Source organism: Sinohyriopsis cumingii, chromosome 2 (genome assembly GCF_028554795.1).
Source record: "Sinohyriopsis cumingii isolate HCF-2022 chromosome 2, ASM2855479v2, whole genome shotgun sequence".
Classification (NCBI taxonomy): domain Eukaryota; kingdom Metazoa; phylum Mollusca; class Bivalvia; order Unionida; family Unionidae; genus Sinohyriopsis; species Sinohyriopsis cumingii.
Window position 1 is genome coordinate 16,380,689 of NC_142962.1, and position 25,583 is coordinate 16,406,271.

Below are 25,583 nucleotides of genomic sequence, written 5' to 3' on the forward strand. Positions count from 1 at the left end.
GACTTAGTCTTAGCCATTAGCATCAATACACTTGAACAGACTTAGTCTAGCCATTAGCATTGTTACACCTGACCAGACTTTGTCTAGCCATTAGCATCATTACACCTGACCAGACTTAGTCTTAGCCATTAGCATTGTTACACCTGACCAGACTCAGTCTTAGCCATTAGCACTGTTACACCTGACCAGACTTAGTCTTAGCCATTAGCATTGTTACACCTGACCAGACTTAGTCTTAGCCATTAGCACTGTTACACCTGACCAGACTTAGTCTTAGCCATTAGCACTGTTACACCTGACCAGACTTAGTCTTAGCCATTAGCATTGTTACACCTGACCAGACTTAGCCCTGGCCATTAGCATCATTACACCTGACCAGACCTAGTCTTAGCCATTAGCATTGTTACACCTGACCAGACTCAGTCTTAGCCATTAGCACTGTTACACCTGACCAGACTTAGTCTTAGCCATTAGCATTGTTACACCTGACCAGACTTAGTCTAGCCATTAGCATCATTACACCTGACCAGACTTAGTCTTAGCCATTAGGATTGTTACACCTGATCAGACTTAGTCTTGGCCATTAGCATTGTTACACCTGACCAGACTTAGTCTTGGCCATTAGCATCATTAAACCTGACCAGACTTAGTCTAGCCATTAGGATTGTTACACCTGACCAGACTTAGTCTTAGCCATTCGCATTGTTACACCTGACCAGACTTAGCCTTGGCCATTAGCACTGTTACACCTGACCAGACTTAGTCTTAGCCATTAGCATTGTTAAACCTGACCAGACTTAGCCTTGGCCATTAGCATCATTACACCTGACCAGACTTAGTCTTAGCCATTAGCATTGTTACACCTGACCAGACTTAGTCTAGCCATTAGCATAATCACACCTGACCAGACTTAGTCTAGCCATTAGCATTGTTACACCTGACCAGACTTTGTCTAGCCATTAGCATCATTACACCTGACCAGACTTAGTCTTAGCCATTAGCATTGTTACACCTGACCAGACTCAGTCTTAGCCATTAGCACTGTTACACTTGACCAGACTTAGTCTTAGCCATTAGAATAGTTACACCTGACCAGACTTAGTCTAGCCATTAGCATTGTTACACCTGACCAGACTTAATCTTAGCCATTAGCATAGTTACACCTGACCAGACTTAGTCTTAGCCATTAGCATTGTTACACCTGACCAGACTCAGTCTTAGCCATTAGCACTGTTAGCACTGTTACACCTGACCAGACTTAGTCTTGGCCATTAGCATCATTACACCTGGCCAGACTTAGTCTTAGCCATTAGCATTGTTACACCTGACCAGACTCAGACTTAGCCATTAGCACTATTACACCTGACCAGACTTAGTCTTAGCCATTAGCATTGTTACACCTGACCAGACTCAGTCTTAGCCATTAGCACTCTTACACCTGACCAGACTTAGTCTTAGCCATTAGCATTGTTACACCTGACCAGACTTAGTCTTAGCCATTAGCACTGTTACACCTGACCGGACTTAGTCTTAGCCATTAGCACTGTTACACCTGACCAGACTTAGTCTTAGCCATTAGCATTGTTACACCTGACCAGACTTAGTCTTGGCCATTAGCATCATTACACCTGACCAGACTTAGTCTTAGCCATTAGCATTGTTACACCTGACCAGACTCAGTCTTAGCCATTAGCACTGTTACACCTGACCAGACTTAGTCTTAGCCATTAGCATTGTTACACCTGACCAGACTTAGTCTAGCCATTAGCATCATTACACCTGACCAGACTTAGTCTTAGCCATTAGGATTGTTACACCTGATCAGACTTAGTCTTGGCCATTAGCATTGTTACACCTGACCAGACTTAGTCTTGGCCATTAGCATCATTACACCTGACCAGACTTAGTCTAGCCATTAGGATTGTTACACCTGACCAGACTTAGTCTTAGCCATTAGCATTGTTAAACCTGACCAGACTTAGCCTTGGCCATTAGCATCATTACACCTGACCAGACTTAGTCTCAGCCATTAGCATTGTTACACCTGACCAGACTTAGTCTAGCCATTAGCATAATCACACCTGACCAGACTTAGTCTAGCCATTAGCATTGTTACACCTGACCAGACTTTGTCTAGCCATTAGCATCATTACACCTGACCAGACTTAGTCTTAGCCATTAGCATTGTTACACCTGACCAGACTCAGTCTTAGCCATTAGCACTGTTACACTTGACCAGACTTAGTCTTAGCCATTAGAATAGTTACACCTGACCAGACTTAGTCTAGCCATTAGCATTGTTACACCTGACCAGACTTAGTCTTAGCCATTAGCATTGTTACACCTGACCAGACTCAGTCTTAGCCATTAGTACTGTTAGCACTGTTACACCTGACCAGACTTAGTCTTAGCCACTAGCATTGTTACACCTGACCTGACTTAGTCTTGGCCATTAGCATCATTACACCTGGCCAGACTTAGTCTTAGCCATTAGCATTGTTACACCTGACCAGACTCAGTCTTAGCCATTAGCACTATTACACCAGACCAGACTTAGTCTTAGCCATTAGCATTGTTACACCTGACCAGATGTAGTCTAGCCATTAGCATTATTACACCTGACCAGACTTAGTCTTAGCCATTAGCAATGTTACACCTGACCAGACTCAGTCTTAGCTATTAGCACTGTTACACCTGACCAGACTTAGTCTTAGCCATTAGCACTGTTACACCTGACCAGACTTAGTCTTGGCCATTAGCATCATTACACCTGGCCAGACTTAGTTTTAGCCATTAGCATTGTTACACCTGACCAGACTCAGTCTTAGCCATTAGTGACACTTACTAGGAAACAAGCATGTGAACCCAGTGTTTTTAATGCTTGACTTTTATCAGTCATCACATGGCTAGAGAATTATTATTATAATTTGTATTATCACATTATCATGATTGTTTAATGTGCAAATTATAAAAAAATCATGTAACAGGTATATGTTGTTCTACCAAATTTATGTTCCACACAAGAGTACCATGTCCTGCTCACTTTAATCCATCTAATAAATGAAATCATCACCAACTTAAAATACACACCAATCTTAAGTTTATTCATGCTATTAAAAAAATCACACCAATACATTTGATTATCTAAGTAATGCCATCCTCATGATGAAATAATTCAGTTTTCATACACTAAATGGTCAGTGTAAATACAGTGTTGTTGTTGTTGTTGTAGGGTTTAACGCCATTTTTCAGCACATGATAGGCTATACATGGCGGCCAATATTAATGGTGGAGGAAGAACCCGGGAAAACCCCAGAAAGAACCAACAACCCACGAGAAGCTACTGGCAAGCTTTCTCACATGCCCACATTAGCTGAATCTGAGACTCGAACCCACGTAGACAGAGGTGAGATGGCAGTGATCCGTAACAGAGAGCGCTTTAGACCCTCGGCCACTCGGGGCCCCCTAAATACAGTGCATGCATTGGTGACCACTTAAGGCAGGGACAAACCACTACCTGGTTAGGAAACACCTGGTCATTGTCCACAGAAGGCAGGTGACCATTATATACAGGACATTTATACAGGAAATTTTCCAAAGGGAAAAGAGAATGACCATTGTGAACAGGTGACTGCTGAGTAAGGTTACCATTAGGGCATGGTATATATATAAATAAAATACTGAATCTGGTTGTTTATCACATATCTGTATTCCATAAACTATGCTCAGCACAAAAAAACAGATCTTAAAGGTCTTTTCTTCTGTAAGAGATGGTTTTTGTTTTTTAATCTTTTTCATTTTACCCATCAATTATTGGATTTTGAAAAGGAGGAGAGGTTCATCATTCTTAATAGAAAAAACTGCAAGACTGTATAGGTTATGTATCATTTAATGGATGACTCCTAAAATTTACCGTTAAAATTTAACTGCTAAAAATAATATTTAAGATCAAGAGAAATTTAAAGAAAAAGATAACTGCTATTCACCTATTGGCTCTTGGGGCTGTAAAGTTTCCCCACTGGGAGCCCCTGTCATACTCCAAAATCACATGAATGTCATCTACTTCTATAGGATTACCTATCACTGTAAATGGAAAGTACAATGATATTTCATTAACCTGAACATTAGAATGAAAATGTATTTTATACCTATAATGTTATATTCAGTTTGATTATTCAAAGAAAATTCTTTATAAATATAAGTATTAAAATATAACTTTGGAACTGAATCAAGCTACCACCAATTTTTCATCAGCCATGCTAAATGTGGTATATTTTAAGAATCATAATTTCTCTCCTAGCCGTATTCTCAAAACGTTTCGAGCAGAAACTCAAGCTCAAAAGTCCAAATCTGGCTTTGACTTCTGGATTAGATTTACATAAATAAAATTTAGCATGCTGATAGAATAAATGAAGTTAAGAAAATCCAGAGAGTTCTATAAAACTCTTAAGTTTATATAACTCAAAATTTTTGTCACAGAAGATCAAAAATATCTGACTGAAAGCTTGAATTTGAGTTTCATGCTTAAATAGTTTCAAGAGTATGGGACCTAGGCTAATACAGCAGAATGCTGCACTTTGTTAGGCTAATATGGCTGAATGCTGTGCTCTGTGTTCAAATGTACCCATGAAAGTGTTCTACATCTTCCATACAACATAATTTTGTGACACATATAAGACTATATTTTTTCAATAATATTTCATCATATCGTGTTTGTCTTGAATGGGAACAAAGATCATATATAACACACGTCTTTTATAGTAAATCTGGACCCTTGCTGATGATTATTTTTGTATCTACTTCGATTGTACATAAAGTACAATGACATATGAGTGCTCTTCAACGAATGCTGTTATAATTTCATGAGTTAACTATCATGTTATTCAAAAATCTTACTTCTAGTGCTCGATTATCCAATTTTTTTAAGGGGAAAGTTAGACCTGACTTGGTTTGAGTCCTGCAGCCATTTTGGTGGGTGGGTGGGACCTGACTTGGTTTCAGTCTTGTATGTTTGTGGGGGGAGGGGGGCAGAGGGAACTGACTTGATATAATTCTAATACTAGTTTTTTTTGGTGGGGGGAGTGGGATCCAACTTGGTTTGAGCCTTGTAAAAGTTCAACTCAGTTAAAAGTTCTGATGATTAAAATGGTTTTTAATTAAAAGGTGCAATGTCATGGCTAGAAATAAATCCACTGCTTGAACATCTGCTGGCTTAGTGTACTTCTAGAGAATGTTCAGCCAGGCAAGCCTTTTCTGGTGAAATATTTTTATGTGCTTTCTTTCTAGATAACATCTGTTACTGTCAGTGCTCGAGAGATTGTAATCAGATGTTGAATTAATTGATGTTTAATTATTCCAATGTTTGATCTTAGCAACTGCTTTAATCAACAAGCTTTTGTTTGTTACCAGGGTATAAAATGTCGTGAATTGGATGTACCCCTAAATTTCACTTGCTATCACATAGTTAAAAATGAAAGAAAAAAAGAAGACAAAAAAAAAGGATGGAAATTTGTTTGCTATGCATCATATATTCTGGTAATGCATATTCATCTAGTGAAAAATTAATCAATCTTTATTTTCTTAGAAAAAAGACATTTCAATCTTGTAAACCATCATAGGTCTTTTTCTTAATGTAAAACTGTATGAAAGCTCCCCAGTTAGATGCTGATCAGAGACAAATAAAAATTAGTTCAGTAAGAATATCTTGTCATTTATAAAATTGAAAATACATTAAATATACACTTAATTTGTGTCTATCTTACGTGTGACTAACTATAAGGACACTTATATTTGAATCTATTAATGATATTTTTTTTCAGTACAAGAATGGATTGGTTGTATTATGACAGTGTAACATGAACAAATAATTTATTTCCCTTGAATAAAAAGTGGAAATTCAAAAGACAATTACAGTGTTTTGAATTAAATCCCAAATAACCATAACTACTGTATCACAAGTCAAAAAGTATAAAATGTTCAGAACAATTTCCAAGAGTCTTGAATGTCCTTATGTACCACAATGATATAACCGAGTCTTTGAATTGGTTCTTAATAATCTCAAAGTAGTGTTTTTGTCCCAAAAAAATCAATTAGCACTCTGTAATTCCAATAAATAAATTAAATACATAATTACTATCAAATTATATCGGAACACAACTACAAATTCAGATCATATATGGACCTAAATGATGGATTAATAATCATCAATACAATTATTAAGGACAATGTCTACATATGCTACTGCTAACAAAAGCACATTTTCCAAAATCTTGGTTTGGGGGCCTCAGACCTAAAACCTTAAATCTTTACTTGATATAAAGTCACTCCCAAATCTTAAATTTAAAACAAGAACATTGAATGGCACAATATAAATACATAACACATTTAAATGTCCTCTACATGGATAACTGAATTTTTCTAAAATCCTTTTTTTCTTTCAGCTGAGGTGTCCTTGATCTATGCCCTTCTGACCCTAAAATTAATAGGTTTCTTTCTTATTGTAAGTGCAAGCCATTCAAAAGGTTGTAATGCAGAACTAATGTTATTGTGTAGAAAAGACGCTGACTTTTGATCTTTTTAACCTGAAATGAAAAGGCATGACCTTGTCCTTCAGACCCTTAAATCAACTGGGTTCTTCTTTGTTCCAAGTACAAGCAATCAACAAAGTTTTAGTAACTGTATAAGGTGAAGAACTCTTGTTATTGTGCAGGTCATAATGACCTTGACCTTCAAGTCTTTTTTAGCCTGACCTTGACCTTCATTTTTTTAAAAAGCCTGAAATTGATATGGTTCTTACTACCCCATGTGCAAGACATCCTCAAAGCTTGACAACTATAGATGGTGGAAAACTTATGCGATTGTGTAGAAACCAAATCAGTAATAGATAGACAGACAGACAATACCATAACATAATATGCTCAGCATTATGGTGAGCCTCTATAAAAGGAGGCAACATATATTCTGTTTCCATTTCATGGAAAAAGCCATTATATACAGAGTTAATTCTGCTTTCCAAGCTTATTTTTTTTATTTGGGCATGTAAAATATAATGTTAGTTCTCAAGTGGAAAAGTAGGAAAAAATGAACTTGTCTAGTTCTGAAATTATTAGGAAAACATAAACGCATCACCCAATATAATGCACTTTAAATGCAAAAATGTCTGCACATGAAAATAAACATGAAAAGTTATCTAGAACTATATATGTGTATTTGCCAGACATGGCCGGTAGACCAATGGTTTTGACAGGCACATACTATGAGCCACTGGACAAAAGTCATAGGAGTTCTCAAATATCATTGTATCAACTTGTCTTTGATTTCTTTATCCATTTAACTGCCCCCCCCCAAAAAAAACACATTAATGAGGTAAAATATAAAGTTAAAGTTTAAATCTGGTTTATAGATTGTTTCTATGTCTGACAATCAGTAAAGATGTTACAGACAAAGCCTAATTAAAAAAGGTGGCTACCGGTAGGTCTAATTTACAGTTCCTTTGTCGGACAATCAACAGGTGTCATTTGCTAAGCTTGTTTGGTCAGTATGTTTTCCCAACTGTCTAAACACTCTATAACCACACAACTATGTTAATTAGGTGTTACATATTTTGAGATAGCCAATCAGATTTTTCACTTTTTAAAACAGCAGAATGAAATAAAATGTTGTTGGGTGAAATTCATTGAGTTTTATAAATAATAAGTTTGAGAGAAAACCAATTAATTATGCAAGGATAATACTAACACTAAAGCAGGATGAAGTCAGAAATGATGATATATTATTTGGCACACAAATTTCAAAAATATAGGGAGTTTCAATATATATAAAAAAAATAAATAAATAAATAATTTTGTGCACTTTTACAAGGATAATGACACTTTGTAATTGCATAATATGTCTGTCTGTCTGTCTTTCTAACTCTCTAATCATATAAGTGCTTAGAATGAGACTTTTTTCACATTTGCAAAAACTTTCAGTCAACTGAAAACTTCCCAAAACTGAAGAAGAAAAAATGTTTGGGTCCCAAAACACTGTTTGTATTTAATTAGGTTCTCATGAACATCACTGTTATGGTTGACTAACACTTTTCGTGTTTGAATACAAGCGGGCACATCACATTTATGATGATTATACCGAGAATAAATTTAAAACTAAAACACAAATTTCACTGAACAGAATTTATTTTATTGATATTTATTTCTTAAATTATTGCAACCATCAGTGACATTTTAATTGACTGATTTTTAATCATATAGTTATTCAGCGTAATGAGAATTTAATTTAAGAAAAGTTAACAAAATACATGACTATAATTAAAACAAATTAGGGCCAATTCTTCGGGTATTTGTTTAGAAAAAATGGAATCCAAGCCTGATGGCATGTTAAAAGCAGGTTCAAGAGTATCCAGAGCAGGTTATCAAGGAAAAAGTTTGGTATAGCATACATAAGTCATGTTGTTATCTTAACATTCTGATTGCTGTTCCCCTTAAATCTTACTTTAAACATATGATATAAATTACTGGTGACATTTGTAAAACAAAACTATTTTTATATTCAAATACCCAGTTTGCACCGCATGGACCATCTGATTGTAACTGTCCATATTCATTCATCATCTGAAGCAAGTTTGTGTTTAAAAAAGAAATGATGTCATCGTACATGTGCATATCTATGTCTGTAAAATCATTCAGTCCACACTACAGGGTTAATTCAGGTGAAAAACTCAAAAACATTGCCTGTTATTTTTTTTAAACACAGAAAAGCATAGCTGACTTTGAATTTTCTTAAATGAATGTCTTCACCTCCTTCCTCCATGCCAATAAAAGGTTTCATATTGTGAGTACAACAGCAACTCTTACTTCCTGTGTACAAGATGCTGTGTTGAGGCATTGTGAGTACAACAGCAACTCTTACTTCCTGTGTACAAGATGCTGTGCTGAGGCCCAAACAGAGCATTTTGTGCTTTTTGATCAACTTCTGTGTCAAATGAATGTCTGCAATTTAGCATCAATCTATGAAATTCCTGTCAAAAATTCATACCTGAAGCTTGTGAAGAATTCTATGCATTTGTAGTGAATACTGAGCTAATTTATTTTTAATCTTGGGTGACCACTAAAGTGAATGAGTTTATTTTGTGTATCATCCAGTTAAAGTAGGTAGAAAGGGTTGTTACCTCAACATTTCTCACCTGCTCATGATAGTTACCTAGTCTGAGGCTACAATTTGTTTTTACAATAACAAAACTAAGTAACATTTTTGCTGAATGAAATGAAAAAGATTTTAATATTTCTGCAAGTCTCGTATGTTATCTAACCCAGAGGTTTAGTATAATACGGTATCTATTTTAAGCAACTGTTGCAATCATTCTAAAATTCACTACTCCCTATTTACTCGACACTCCACTCAAAGCATTTGAGTCAAGTGTGGACCTGAAATCCTACGCAACAAAATAAATTTGTATTGCTCAGTCCCACAATGAGACAGAGTGTGTGCAATAGAATTTGTATCACTCAGACTATGTGACAGGGCTTTCCTTATCAGCCAGGAGCTGGGTGATTTACCTGGCAACTTTTACATCATACCCAGCTAGTTTTAAGAAACACCTGTATCAGAATTGTGGGAGGTCCCCCAAACCCCCTGACTACTTTGGCAATTCACCTTCCAACTTTAAATCAAATGGAAGGACCTGTGAGACATGGAATGTGCAATAAAATCTGTATTACTCATACTCACTACAAGACATGCAGTGAGCAATAAAATTTGTATTACTCAGACTCACTATGAGACAAGGAGTGTGTAAATAATTTGTATTACTCAGACTCACTATAAGACATGGAATGTGCAATAAAATCTGTATAACTCAGACTCACTATGAGACATGGAGTGAGCAATAAAATTTGTATTACTCAGACTCACTATGAGACATAGAATGTGCACTAAAATTTATATTGCTCAGACTCACTATGAGACATGGAGTGTGCAATAAAATCTGTATTGCTCAGACTAACTATAAGACAGAGTGTGTCTTGCTGATTACTCTTGCTACAGATAATTTAATAAAGAATAAACTGTAAAATCAGGACAAACCATTTACAGAGTTTAAAAAGTCTGAATAAGAAAGAACAATAATTTGTGGAATTAAAACATTTTGGCATTAAAATATTGTTGTTTTGAAAGTTCTTTTTGATATTCTCCTGCTATTAATGTGTTCAGTAAACAGTGATGTCCCAATACAGTGCCTGAAAACTTCTCTAAGCAAATCCTAATCAAGATGCACTTATGGAATGATGAATGGACTGACCAATTTGGGACATAACATTTAGTGTCAAAAATTGTTTTCAATTTAAATCTGTGTAACATATCTTTCCATAATAATTACTCTGCAACAAATATTAACAACTTTTTTGTATTGTGATGTACAGTGTGATCCCGCTATAACATTGTAGTTGGGAGCCATAAAACCCAACCGTGTTATATACCGAACCGTGTTATACGCAACCAAGTCAGCTGAAGTAAATGTACCCCCCCCAAACAAAAAAATTGTATGGGGTGGGTGGGGGTAATAAATGCGGATGGTAAAATATGTGCTTCGTCGGCACAGTTACCATCTTAAATTGATGCATATTAAATAAGAAATACACCTGTATTGAAAACAGAGAAGACATAATATAATAGTTTACTTTATTTAGAGAATCATGAATTGGTACATATATGTGAATCCTGTTTATATATGAATGTCTAATTTATAGCATGACTAGAGTATCAACACAATGTACTCACCTGCGAACCTCATCATATACATTGAATCCACAATACAAGTGATTCCATCTAAAATATGCATACACAGAGCTTTAAAATATTCATCAATTTTGTAACAGGTCATATTGGTCTGAATTCAGTCTAAAAACATAACCAGGGCTGAGCAAAATTTTTTTTTAACCACTAGTCCAGGACAAGTGGTTTCAGAAAATTCACTAGTTCCACCTTTCTCTTCACTAGTCCCACCTTATTTTTCACTGGTCTCAAAATGGTAATCACTTGCCGAGATTTGATGAGACGTATGTGCTTAATCCATAGAAAAGAACAAAGAAAAAAACAATGATATACAACATAATTATTTCTTAAAAGAATTTAATTTTTCAAAAACATTGGCTGTTATACATTTGGCTTCTTCAGGTTTATGTATACATGTTTTATCTGATGGATTTGAAAATATGTCCATGTATATGTATGCCACCTGTACCAGCACTAAGCTAGCAGTTGATAGCTGTGTCTGCGCTGAAGTCCTCAAGCTCTGGTCCATTTCCAGAAATGTTCATTAGCATTTGTAAACTCTTTTGGTTTAAGGAATTCCTTAAAGAAGTCTTGATTAAGTTCACTGAACTAAATCCTCGTTCACACTCAGAAATAGCTACCGCACACTCAGTATCCGTCTTATGTTTTATCCCTCCATTTTCAAGCAAATTTACCTTCACCGAATCGCCGTTATTACCTTACTTAATAATTTAGCAAACTCATTTTATCCACACAGTAACTATCAGCTTGCTTGACAACTACTTCTAAAGTGATCATAACATCAATTTTCTCTTTTAAATATGAACTGAAACAACTCATTAATTAGCATAATTGTTTCGCTTCAAACACAATATCGCACATGGAAGTTAATCATCTGTATAATCAATTTTAATTAAAGAATCATTACTGTCATTTAATCAGTTCATAAAGGAAACCAACACGGATGTCGGTAAAGTACCTTTCATTAATTTAATTACACTGACTCACTGGATTAAAATCATAGTGAGCCGCTCGTTATGATCTAGATCAAGTAAACTCATTGCAACAAAACCACTTACAACACTGCTAATTGATCATACTGGCTTTCTTTTGTTTGACGTGTTTTGATTTGCCGATAATTTGGTCGCTTAGCCCAATATGCAGTAAAGCGGTAAAAGGATGAAAATGTATACACTAAGAGGGGTAGAATCAAGTATTCAGTATGCCCAGAGGGCATGATTGGCCAAATAAATGCAGATATAGTGATTAAAGCACGAAAATAAGGACTTGCCCGACTTTTTTAAAATGTACTTGTCCCAGACTAGTGACTTGGAAAATTTTACTTGTCCGACTTCAAAAATGACTAGTCCGGGACGTCGGGCTATGGGATTTGCTCAGCCCTGATAACACAATCAAGTAACGAATGACGAAACACATTTACTTTAAAGCACATTCAAAGTTGGTAAAAGTTAGTTTGTGTTTTAAGCTGCCATTGGTAGCGTTCATAAGCATAAACTTTTTCCCTACAAAAGGGAAACTTTCACAGCACAGTTAACGTGTTCCAGTCATATTTGGAAAATGCAAAAAATCCATCAGATTCCATCACTTTTATTTAAGTTTGGTACCGACGTCCTTTGAAGAAATGTTCTCTGTTGTTGTTGAAAGATTGTAGTCGGCTTTCTTTGATGAAGGGTGCATGCGCTATTGAAGTCACCGCTAAAGGGCAGCTTTGGAGAACCAAACGAATGCCCATTTCTTATTGTGTTGGCAACATCAAATAAATGTATTGCGTGATTGAGACTGGTATTTTTTCCATTTGCTGAGTACGTTTTCATAAGTCGGTGCTTTAAAGGTAATCTGTTTCCTTTGAAATTTCAGCAAACTATTTCATCTGGGTACATTTTAAAAAGGAATTGGCCGTCGTTTAGACTATTCTAGTTACTGTCCCTCCATGCCTACTGAATAAACCAATAAGTAAGATGTAATTTTAAATTTTTTTTTACATTTGTGGTAGCAGCGTGATGCTACCTTCCACGCATGTGTCTGAAAATTAACAAAAGGTCAATGGACGATAGAGACGCAGGTGTTCTGATGACAGGGATTATTACAGAAAACGTGAGAGTTCTGAAGGATTTAATTCTTAGTGAAAAGAAGAGGAGTTTGACTTACCATCCACATACAAATGTCAGTCTAGATGTCAAGATAAGCGGATTATGATATAACAATGCACTGTTTAGATGGTTTGTCAGTATGGACAAAGAATTTGTTTATGTAACAATAGATGAATTTCAGTGCATTTTATATCCAGTTTGCGGCTTCCTTTCATGGGGCCTCTGAATTTCTGCACTCCAAACCAATGGTTGTATATAAAAGTTTAAACAGCCAACAATGTCACCAATAAATAAAAAAGCCACATGGTATGTTTTGCAGCCAATAAGGAAAAACAATCCAAGTTTGCGACATTGGCGAAGACCTACGCAATCCCAGAATAAACATTTTATGCATTTTTTCTTCTTCTTACTTTTAAGAAGAAAAAAAATAATACTTTTTCGTGTATGAGAAAAATGCATATAAAAGTTCAGGAACCAAGCCAAGATCATCTTGTATTATTCATATGCGATCTCTTCCCCAAAATGATAAGCAACTTTTTATGTTTTTTTTCGTATTTTTTAAGAATGTTTTTTTTTTGTGCACAAGAAAAATACATGTATATGAAATTTCAGGAGCCACACCACGACCGCATTATATACGAATTCGTGTTATAACGGAGCACGCTATAGCGGGGTCGCACTGTATAAGGAATGAATGATGTACCTTTGATGGTATCTGGGAGAGTTTTCAGCAGCTCTTCAGAAAGGTGGGTGGCTAGCAGGACATTGGCTCCCTCCATAGAAAGGCGTCGAGCCATTTGTGGAGCATTCCCTCCCATTGCTTTTCTTAGGCTGGCCATCCCCTCTGCTTCTGTAATGACCTCGTTGAACAGAGTCTCATTGGATACAAAGCGCCTGTAAATAATGAAATAAATTTGTATGTTCAATTTCAGCAGTGTGAATTACAGGTTCAAAAAGCTGAAAGTCATTATTGCATAAAATACAAAATAGTATCATCATATGTATTCATACGGTTCAACCTTAAGATTAATAGGCACATATTTTGCTTTGAAAAAATGTACCTATTGACCATTACCATTATATACTGTCAATAATCAACTCATCAACAAAAATGTTCTAATTATGGAAGAAATACATATCTTTATGGAAATAAAGAGTTGTCTGCTCTCATGTCAGCTTGTCTTATGTTGGGAGAATCCCAGTAAATACTGGGTCTATGCTAGGAGGTTATTCTTGTGAAAAGATCATGTTAGAGTCTGTCACTTCACCTTGCATTGATTTCATGACATTACCTCCACCCCATCTGGTGTCAATACAATGCAGTATTAATATTGACTTCTGAATCAATTTTCCCTTCAAATACGAAGGTGGAAAATAGAAGTCCTGTGTTCTGTAGTCAATTTTGGTGCTATGTGAGGATCACAAATAACAGAAATAACAATGCTATGTATGGAATTCCTGCAGAAAATTCAAACTGGTACCTTGAAAAGCATGTAAAAAAATTGTTTTTTGTTGCCTAATCTTTAGAAAAGTATGACCCTGTGGACATATCATGGTCCATTATTAATAAAATTAATCATTTTTTACAATACATAAAAAGAGGACTTCTGCTATGGAAAATGTTGCAAATTTTCAGCTGTAACCTTTTTTCTAAGTTATGTTGTACAAATACTGTGATGAAGCACAGTAAGTTTAAAATTTTGTAAGAACTTTTAATCATTTTAATAATCTTTGACATGATAAGATGCAAAAACATTATTCCAAAGTGACTAGCTTTTTAACTTTCTGCATTCACTTCATCTTGACTTATTATACTAGTATGTATTTAAAAGCAATACCAAGCTTTTATATGCTTCAGATGACTTTTGGTAAGTAAAGGTACAATTACAGTTTTGATCAAGCAATACATATATCAGGTATGAATGAAATGAGGGACAAGTTCTGGCAAGCAAAATTTATTAACTTTCAATTGGGAGATTTCAAAACAAAATTCCTGGCCGCCTGGCAGCCTTAATTAATATTGTGGAATCATCCCTGGTTTACCATGTAAACATTATCTTCAACACCATTCTTTATAAACAAGAAAATAATCTGGCAGTAATGGCCCTGAATGTGTCAAGTGACTGGAAGCCCTGGTGGCACAAGAGTGATATTCAATAAAGAAGATAAGGAAAGTAATATCGCTGTGAAATTCCAAAGAAAAAGTCATACAGGCCATGTAGGTATTCAGTACTATTTCAACATTAGGTGTAATTTGTACAATTTGATTATACATACCTTCAAATAGTGGTTATTTACTTTATTTCACTCCTTGCTGATCAATGAGGCCAACAAGTAGGTCTCTGCTTTCTTTTTTCTGACAGTGGTCAGGAAGAAAAAAAGCCATGACCAACTTGTTGGTCTTGCTGATCAATATACTCTCAAAGTCCATCATATAAACTCACTGAGAATTACATATGACAAAATAAAGGTTAAGAGGTGTGATCCAGTGTTGTGTTATGCAGTCACAATGAAAGTGAAGTGTAATAAAACAAATTTGAACTATACCCTATACTGGTCATGATTAGATCCAATGTCTGTTTTTATAAAACCTAATTTAGTGTCAGTCTGCCACTGTAAAAGTTTAAAGTGATCAACAATTATCGTAGGGTGGCATGATTTACCCAAATAATGCCCAAAATACTCTCAAATACTGTCCAGAAACAAGCACATGATACATTTACTACTAAATAATTTTTTTAAAATTCATTGCAAAATTAAGTTCTGGGTCAAAGTGAAATATGTTAAATTATTAAAGCAACTAGAAATTCTTTGTACGAAATGTAACAAACAACTCCAATTACCATTAGCTTGGAAATTATCAACAGAGTCCAGGACAACACGTATTTCCCTAATTTGCATACTCAGTTGCAGATATCTCTATTCTAGAAGAATTTTAGTTTTTATTTGTGGACACACCTTCAACCTTTAGCTATAATTAGCTATTGGCCTCAAGTGTGTCCCACCCCATGGCTCTTAGTTTGAAACATTCAACGACTTTAATGTGTTTGTGTCCCCACCCTCTGATATTTGTGTTGTATTTTCTGTAAAAAATCAAGAAGAATTTTGAAAAGAAAATGTATTTATATGATCGTTCTTGTTGCGGTGGTTTCTCTAAATTTGCTACTTTCTTGGATGAGTTATTCTCTGAGGTTTCTATATATACAAGCCCTTATTTCCTCCTCTTCCAATACTTGATAGCTTAATTCTATAAAATTAATAACTTATATGTTTTGTACTATCACCCACTGACATATTTGTTGGTGGATAACTACATAAGAAATTCCCATTTTCCAATGATCATGGCCAACGATTTTCACTATGTATATGCTATAATGTTTTGTCTGCTATATAGTTTCTGTGTCTGGACTGGCCTTTGTGTGGTCAAATTGTTTCATTTAGTTATTTGATGCTTATTTCTCCTTAAAAAAACATGTAGACTCTGTCTTTTGATTTCCCAATGCAAATTATTTAGCTATTAATACATGAATCCACAATTAAGATGTGTAAGTATAAAGAAATGACCAATGAATAAATTGATACAGAATATCAAAACTCTTTTAATATTTACATAAAAACAAAGTGAAAGGAAAAAAAGAGATTAAAATCTCTTTAATTCTTTTCTTTTAACATTTACACATAGAACTAATGAAAAAAGATAAAGAGATAATAAAGATATAATAGATTTAGTTTAATTTTCTTTTCTTTGCATCTAAATACGATACATATATAATTTATATACAAATCAGTCCACAAATGTGCGCTGCCCCGTACCAAGAGTTTTAGAGTCAACATCGTAGCTTTTCAATGAGTATATTGGTTAGGATTTCTCGCAAGATGATTTTGCCAAACAGACAGCATGGCACAACTTAAATTTTACATATTAGTTCTTGAAAATCATTTGAAATGTATCTGTAGTGCTGCAGTGCTAACTGAGGTAGCGCGTATATACTCAGCTACTTTTGATTGCAAGACACAATAACACGTCAATCTGATTACAGTAGCACTTCACTACTCTATACCTTAAATGTTGTATTAACAGTAAACAGTTTTCATTGATATAAATTTGATATCTTTGCATGTCATATCCATTGTCTCAACATTTAATTAGATATGTTTAGAATGTTACACGAGGACAATTCATGGTCAATAAGAAAAAAGGAGAGAAAAGTAATTTCCCCATTTGCAAATATTTAAATAAGTAAAGAAAAGAACTATAACGATAAACATATAGACAATACAAACATTTCTTAGGCTTAATTTTGTATCAACTGTAAGTATTTTCCAATACTGTAAATATATAATGCATCTGCGCCACCTTTGCAAATTTAGTTTTTCTAGTACTTACCATATGTACATATAAAATATATACACACAAGGAGCATTCTGCAGATGTTTTAAATGACATAAAAATTACAAATAATGATGATATTCCATTGTTTTGACAAACTGCTTTATTGAATATTTAACATAATGCCTTGCAATGTTCAGTGCAAACAGATAAAAAAAATAACGAAGTTTGTGTTGGCTTTACCTGTCTATGTGCATTGTTCTTGACCTAATTTGCATATTACTAATGCCTCAACAAACTAACAATCTGCATTAATTCCAGTATTTATCGACTATTTTAATGCGGTTTTCTTTTCTCTCTAGGCGGCTGCATCAAAGAACAAAGAGAAACTAAAGGAGGCTTTTCAGCGAGAGCTAATGTTCAAAGTAAAATTACAAATTCCATAAGAGCCGTCTTATTTGCCAGACATTGATCCAGTCGCGGCTAATGTGATGGACAATTAAGTTGACAACATAACTGGAAACCCCCCTGATGACAAACAGTGGTGGATACTGCCTCTTCAATGCTGTCTCTATCCTGCTTTGTGGTAACAAGTTAAGGAAAATCCAGGAAACAGGCTCCTGGAAAATGACGGACTATTTAAAACGCTTTTAAGTGAAGATGCACCAGCAGAAAGAGTACCTTTGGGTCACAAAAGCAATGTTCACATTATAGTGAGGCATCGACAGAGTGAAGGGGGGAAACACAACAACTTTCCCTGACAACTGTGGGTCATAGGACTCAAACTCATGCACCACTGTAAACTAGGTATTTGTCATAACCAAGGACAACAAATTAAAAACATTTTCAAGAAAAATGATCACTTTTACCTGAAAAAGATCATGGAAAAAAGGTAAAATGTTTCAATTGATCCTCAACCCACAGATATATTAACTCTTTATTGCTACTACACTAAGCTATAAGACAACGAGAGCTACATGAAGAGAGTTACTACTGTAACTTAAGCACCAAAATGGCTTAGCCATTTAAACACAATCGCAATGATTGAGTATTTAGGTGTAATGAATTCAAATTCAAATAATCCGCATGGAAACTCAAAAAGTGGCGAATCATACACAAAAACAGATCCATGTATCCTCCAAATAGCATAAGAAAAGGTGGGGTGAAAAAAGGCGATGGAAGTGTCAGAAAGATGGCTGATGATGATAGTTTCATGGCCCCTAAATATGGTCGCCAACTCCAGGATAAAATCCAGAGAAAACAAAAAGAAATACCTCAGAGGGTGCATGGAAACTATACTGCAGATGAGATACTGACAATAATCAGAGAGCTATATGACAATAATTTGGTCCAGAGAGTTACAATGACGAAAAGTATACAAACAATTATAATTTTGTACACTGATGATCAACTATTAGACTTAAAGAAAAACTGTTATGGGGAGGAAGGCAGTGACAGAACGTTTAATCTTGCAACAAAAACATGTTATTAGAACAGAAGTGTGCTTAGCAGAAAATCTAACCAGTATCCAATTTTGCTAGGACCTCTTTGTCTTCACTGGGATTGTGAGCAGCGTACTTATCACCATTTCTTTTCACATGTCAGAGAATAACTAGACTCACAGAACTTGACATCTGGAACCAAAGATGAGAAAGCAATAAAAAATTCTTTAATAAACAATTTCCCCAAAGCAAATGATCTGCTGTGTACAAAACATCTGAAAGATAACATTAAGGATTTTCTTCAAAAAACTGTTTTTGATGATGCAGATAGAGAGAAGATTATAATCTTCAGTGAAGACAAAAACGGCTTAGTTTTTAGTTTTTAGCAAAGACAACCTCGAGTTTTCAAAGCAAAAGGACAACCTCTCTGTATATTTTGATAAATATCCAAGATTTAAAATGTATTATGAAACACATTTCAAAGGTAAAATGTTAAAATATATGTTTACCAACCATTTAAAAGCAATTATCATTTCTAAGTTATGAACCGAGAACAATGCAGAGTCCCTGAACAATTGCTTAAAACAAGACAATGAGTGGAAACAGCTAAAGCTCCCAAAACTTGTACACAGATTGTCTTCCATTAAAGAAAACAGATAATAGACCTACGTCAGGCTTTGTATGGTGCTGGCAACTACAGGTTTTTTTTGGTCAGTCTCTTTCATTTCTTTAGGACAAACAATCCTGGCACTCAAAGAGTGTAACAGAGAAGGAAAAAAAAAATTTCAAGAAATTTCTTGCTGCTCCGATCACCACAGTAGCCAAGTCCAGCTATGTCCATTCATCAGATGGAATATTCAAGTGCATGCGACTGAAGCAAACTGCTGGATGAAAACCAGGCCAATGGAAAAGACCAGGGGCGTTGTGTGCTGTGATTTGGATTTTTAATGTGGCTTTAACAATTTTTCAGTCATATCGCTACAATGTCTGCAATGTGGCAGTTTATAGTGATGTCTAGCACTAGGGCATTATGCCACAGACATGTAGCATGATGTCCCACCCAGTCACCTTATCCTGACACTAGGCCGACCATTCCTAACACTAACCTCTTAAAGATGAAGGCCCAGCGAGGCAGCTGTTAGTACCATTTTTGTAAGTCTTTGGTATGACTCAGCCAGGGATCGAACCCATGACCTCCCTCATCCGAGCGAATGCTCTAACCACTAGGCCACCGGTGCAGTCGAAAAGACCATGAGCTCAAATTACAACAGATATAAAACACCGATAGTTAATAAACATTTTCTAACATGTACATGTACCCAGTTAATTCATGGATTGTGAAATAAATTATATAAGGTTGTAACTGTTTTTATTGCTAGTTGTATGGCAGTTGCATCTGTATTTTGGGAAATAATTCTTATTTTAATGTATTTCGCCACTTTAATAAAAGAAAAAACATAACCTTATTTGAATTCCAATTTGAGCTTAAATTTACACTTGAATATGAATGTAATTACCTTTATAGTGTCAAAAGTTACCAAAAAGGTGCAGTATTGTGCCTTTCACAATGCAACTGCTTATCCATTACAATAGAGAATTCAAAAGAACTAAGGATGATGTCATTAATTCAGCCCATGACTGTCAATTATTGGATAATGACTTCACATGATGATTTTAATACCAGAAAGATTTGATAATTCCATCCTTGATCAATCAAGTTAACGAGTTTATTTTATGTATTAGAAATGGCCAACATTAAAATTTGACATGCAATAATTAGGACGAATGAAAGTTATTTAAACTGTTGAAGATTGCATCAAATGGAACAAAACAAACTGCTGAACAAACTCTGCAGGGAAAATACAACTTGAATTGATGCAAATAAAGAAATAATGATCAGGCCAATGAACAAAAAAAGACTGAAGTTGTGAGATAGAATAGAAACATCTAAGAGCATTTGGACAGTATTGGCATGTTTTAGTAGCATTTAAATATACTTTTTGGGAGGTCTTCATAAGTATTTGAGTATATTTGGCAGTACTTTTTATATACATATGCATTCATCCAAGGATTAAAGCCAAAGGTAACAATGTATATATATACTGAACATCAGTCTGTATCTTTTCTAGGAGAAATAAACACCAAATAACCAAAAGAAAAAATTTGACCCCACAATGGCCAGTCCAGACACAGAAACTATATATCAGACAAAACATTATGGAACATAAAAATCAAACATGGCGGATCATTATAATTGCTTTAGTAATTTAACATATTTCATTTTTACCCAGAATTTAACTTTGCAATGACTTTAAAAATCTCTTTAGTTGTAAATGTATCATGTGCTTGTTTCTGGACAGTATTTGGGAGTATTTTTGCCATATCTGGGTACATCTGAGTGTATTGGGGTATATTTTGGCAGCATTTGGGTACATCCGAGTGTATTGGGGTATATTTTGGCAGTATTTGGGTACATCCGAGTGTATTGGGGTATATTTTAGCAGTATCTGGGTACATCTGAGTGTATTGGGGGTATATTTTGGCAGTATTTGGGTACATCTGAGTGTATTGGGGTATATTTTGGCAGTATCTGGGTACATCTGAGTGTATTGGGGTATATTTTGGCAGTATTTGGGTACATCTGAGTGTATTGGGGTATATTTTAGCAGTATCTGGGTACATCTGAGTGTATTGGGGTATATTTTGGCAGTATTTGGGTACATCTGAGTGTATTGGGGGTATATTTTGGCAGTATTTGGGTACATCTGAGTGTATTGGGGTATATTTTGGCAGTATTTGGGTACATCTGAGTGTATTGGGGTATATTTTGGCAGTATTTGGGTACATCTGAGTGTATTGGGGTATATTTTGGCAGTATTTGGGTAAATCGTGCCGTTGATTACCGCATGCAAGTTTTGTGATGGCAGCTAAAGTGCAGATTACCTTATAATTAGGAATTAACAGAATTCGGTAAACCACTTTAGTACTAAATTCAACAATGCATATTTCCGATCAGTAAAGGCGCACAAAAGACTACATTAATGTATAATTCAGTCCAAGAACAGACTGTACAGCAGCACTTTATCTTGAGCTCTACATACTCTGCCGCAGCCCCATATCTGAAGAAATAAGCAAACAGTTTAGACAATTGTTCCTTGCTTTCCACGGAGTCATAGTGTTCTGGTTCATCCGGTGCTGTCAAATTGAATTTCTTCGCAAATTCCATTGCGTCCAATACATAGTCAAGACATCCTCCAAAGCCGATCGCTATTCTGGTTTGAGGGATGAGTGGAGTAGCTTTCTTCTCAGCCAGGAGCAAACCGGATAGGACGTGGTCCAGTTTCTTTCGTAAGCGATCATCAGTGTGCTTTTTGTATAGAAAAGCTATTAAAGCGATGATGATTGAAAGTAAACTCAGAACTTTTACTTTTGATGATACCATTTTAAACTCTCAACAAAGCTGGAATTACAAAAGAACCCTAATCACATAGAATCAATGAATCTTACAACTAATGAGTCGAACGGATTGAATAATAAGAGCAGAAGTGATCCGAATGGATAATCCGGGTGGTAAAATATAAATATTATTTTTTGTGTGTCAGGATCACTGTGCAGAAAATTAGCAGCGGAAGCTAGAGGTCCACTACAAAAATCGATACAATTTCGGAACTAGTTAGCCGTTTCTGTAGCGAACAAAAAAAAAATCTTTCAAACAAAAACATACCGTTCCCTCTAAAACAAACTGATCCTTGTGTCCATCAGAATGAATGCGGTGGTCCATTTCCCTCTTTATACTTATTTTACTTCGCTTTCAAATTCCTCACATTCTTCGCCTGTTACCATAATTATTTAAAACCTCTCCCAAAATATCAAATTAGCCCAATATTCTGATGCTGTTGCAACGTTTTTTTTTTGTAATTATCTGTTACATACTCTGACCAGTTCCTGGCACAGGGGCTCGTATCGTTGCTTACAATTTACCTGTTATACATGTACTCTATTATAACTACAATGGAGAACACTTTTCTCTTTTCTCGCGCGACCTATTTAAGAATAAACGCTGATATATTTCTTTCTATCTTTTTTTTTTGGGGGGGGGGGCACTAGACAGATGCCCCCGAAACCAAACAATCAAAGGTGTTTTATGTGTATATGTTTACCTCCTGATATGTTGTTTGTATTTTTGAAAAAGGATTCCGATAAAAAATTTATTTAAAATACGTTTTCTCGGGGTATTTATTTCAAACCCTAGTGTTTTCTATAGGGTAGTTCTTCCGAGTCGGTTTCTATCACCGTATTCCAAATCTCATCCCTGGTGTTCAAGTTGACCTTGGCTAGAGGTCTCCTATATCCCATGTGTGCCATATGTGTGTGATGATATAGTGTTTGTATGCTATATAGTTTCTTTGTAGGGATAGCCATCTATTTCAAATTTTGCCCCGTTTTCTTTTGGTCTAGGTTTTATTTTCGCATTATTTTTTTTTTTAATTTTGTCGAAGAACTGTGATAACTTTAAAAAAAAAAAAAAAAAAAAAAACAACAACAACTAATGTTTTAATAGCGTGTTAATCTGTGTCGTTCTTCGCTTAAGTGCGTTATATATGTTAGGTCGGCTGGGTTCGAGTTGGGGTCCATACTCTCTTTATTTCCTGTATTTCTCCCGTCTCATGTTGGGCCGCCTTATTTATTTTTAGTACTACTGCCAAAGGAGTCCAAATTTGTTTATTTTCTAAAATTTATCCAGTGAGAAGAAAAATAGAGGGATAATTAAAATAATTAGCGATAGATTTGTCATTAAATTGTTGTCTCTTTAAAGGAAATGTTTCCTGAATTTGGCGAAAAAAAGGTAAAAACCAGAAATAGAGAAGAAGAAAAAAAAAAAGAAAAAAAAAAAAAAAAGAAAAACGGGGGGGGGGGAGCAGGGGCCATGTCCTTTTTGGGCAGCTACCCCCTTGGGGGTAGTCTCATAGCCCCTACCCCTCCCCTTTACCTATCTATCTCTATCCCAGCTTGTTTGCTAGATATACATTATTTTGTTTTCTATAAGGTTGCAAAAGGAGAAGTTTAAATTATTTAATGATTGAGATATATTTAAGTGCTAGTTTATCATCCAAGGGAGGTTACCCGATTTATTTCCCAATCACTATTATCTGTCCACAGGCTTTCATGGTCTCTATAATATATTCATTTATTGAATAAAGTGTTGTTTTTCTTGTTGTCGAAATTGCCATCTAAATAGAGTATATTTTGGTGTTTATATTCCTCCCTTTTGCATATTTCACTTATTAATTTTATTCTATGGATTTTCCTAGCTTCACACTGCACCATGGTGTTTTTTATAATAATAAATATTGCATTTTTACACAGTGGACATTTCGGCGATGCTCTGTCCATGTGCCGTCGCACTGCAACCTCTCCCGTCAACCATGCATCATGCATGTATTTGAAGCAGAGGCTTTGTATTTTAAGTGATCCTAGTTTGATCCAGTGTCCCCACGCTCTTTCCCAATTTACATATAAGTTTTCCTGTTGTACTTTGTTTTGGTTTTTACCAGTAATTGTATCCCTTAACCATTTGTACGTTAGTTTTTCATCTAATTCCCACAAATCCTTATTATCCCTGTATTTTTGTAAGTTTTCTCGTTACTTCCAATTTTTAAACTAATGTATTGTTCTGGTAGATGTCTTTCCTATTTCTCATTAAAAAAAAAAAAACAATAAATATATATCCCCTCCCATGGTGATTTCGGTTCTGCCTTTATTCTTTTAAATCTATTTAGGATATTTGCGTATTTAATTATTATAGGGTTTGGTATTGCTACCCCCCACCATTTCCCATGGTTTGTAAAGTGTTTCTTTTTTATATAGTGTGTTTTAAAAAAGTCCCATATATATATATATATATATATATATATATATATATATATATATATATATATATATATATATATATATATATATATATATATATATTTAACTATCGGATTATCGATCTTATCTAATCTTTTATTTTCAATATCAATTGATTTTAGAATAAAGTTTATATTTGCATACATATATGTTTTGGCCACTTGGGCCCGTTCCAAGAGGCAATAGTAGTGAAGTGGGTCACCCTAGCGTCAATGGGAATTAGCATTACAGACCCCCCCCCCCCGGGTCACTCTAGCGTCAAGGGAAAATTAACATGGAGAAAAATCGTGGGTCACTCTAGCGTCAAGAGGAATTGAATATGGAGAAAAATCGTGGGACTGTCTAGCGTCAAGGGAAATTGAATATGGGATTTTGTTTTTTAAAAAAAAAATTAAAAATTTTTTTTTTAAAAAAAAAGGGGTAGGCAATGGAAAGTCATTCTCTTTTCGAGAAATATGGGTGGCCCTGAAAAGGGCCTTTGGTTTTTCTTCTTCTTCTGCTTCTAATTTCTTCTTTTTCTCAACCAACTTCTTATTTTCTCGCCTACACTCTTTCTCTTCTTTTTTTTCTCCTCCTCTTCTTTCTTCTCCTCCTCTTCTTTCTTCCTCTTCTCATTTTCTTCTTCTTTTTCAATTTTTTCATTCCATTCTCTTATCCTTATCCTTTCCTCTTCATCCTCCTTCTCCTCCTTTATCTCTTTCATGACACCACTTATTATGTCCTTTACTTTTCTTAAGTTATTAATCTCCATCTTTACTCGATGGGGACTATAGGAATAGTGGTCTTCATTGAGTCTCACTAACATCTGCTCCATTATTCCTAAATTGTCCAAAACGTCTTGTAATTTTTGCATTTTGTCAAGGTGGTTCGAAGCCATCTTGTTTTTTATTCTTTGTAGAATGGTTTGAACGACGAATACTGTGGGTTCTTATACGAAAAGCGCGGACGTGAAGGAAAACATCCCCCTAAGACATAAAATTGATCTTACCTAGATCATGACCAAACAACGCGCGGACGTGAAGG

General features: G+C 35.2%; 1 protein-coding gene across 1 annotated transcript in view; it reads right to left on the reverse strand.

The window, feature by feature from the left end:
* Window positions 1-22,430, reverse strand: part of LOC149804380 (ADP-dependent glucokinase-like) — a 42,399-nt gene extending 19,969 nt beyond the window's left edge. The window contains exons 1-3 of the mRNA XM_089939570.1: window positions 21,752-22,430; window positions 13,582-13,772; window positions 3,987-4,083 (exon numbers count right to left, since the gene is read on the reverse strand). Of these exons, the coding sequence (XP_089795696.1) occupies window positions 3,987-4,083; window positions 13,582-13,772; window positions 21,752-22,092 (629 nt within the window). The 5' untranslated portion in view covers window positions 22,093-22,430. The remainder of the gene's footprint in view (window positions 1-3,986; window positions 4,084-13,581; window positions 13,773-21,751) is intronic.
* Between the last annotated feature and the right edge of the window lie 3,153 nt (window positions 22,431-25,583).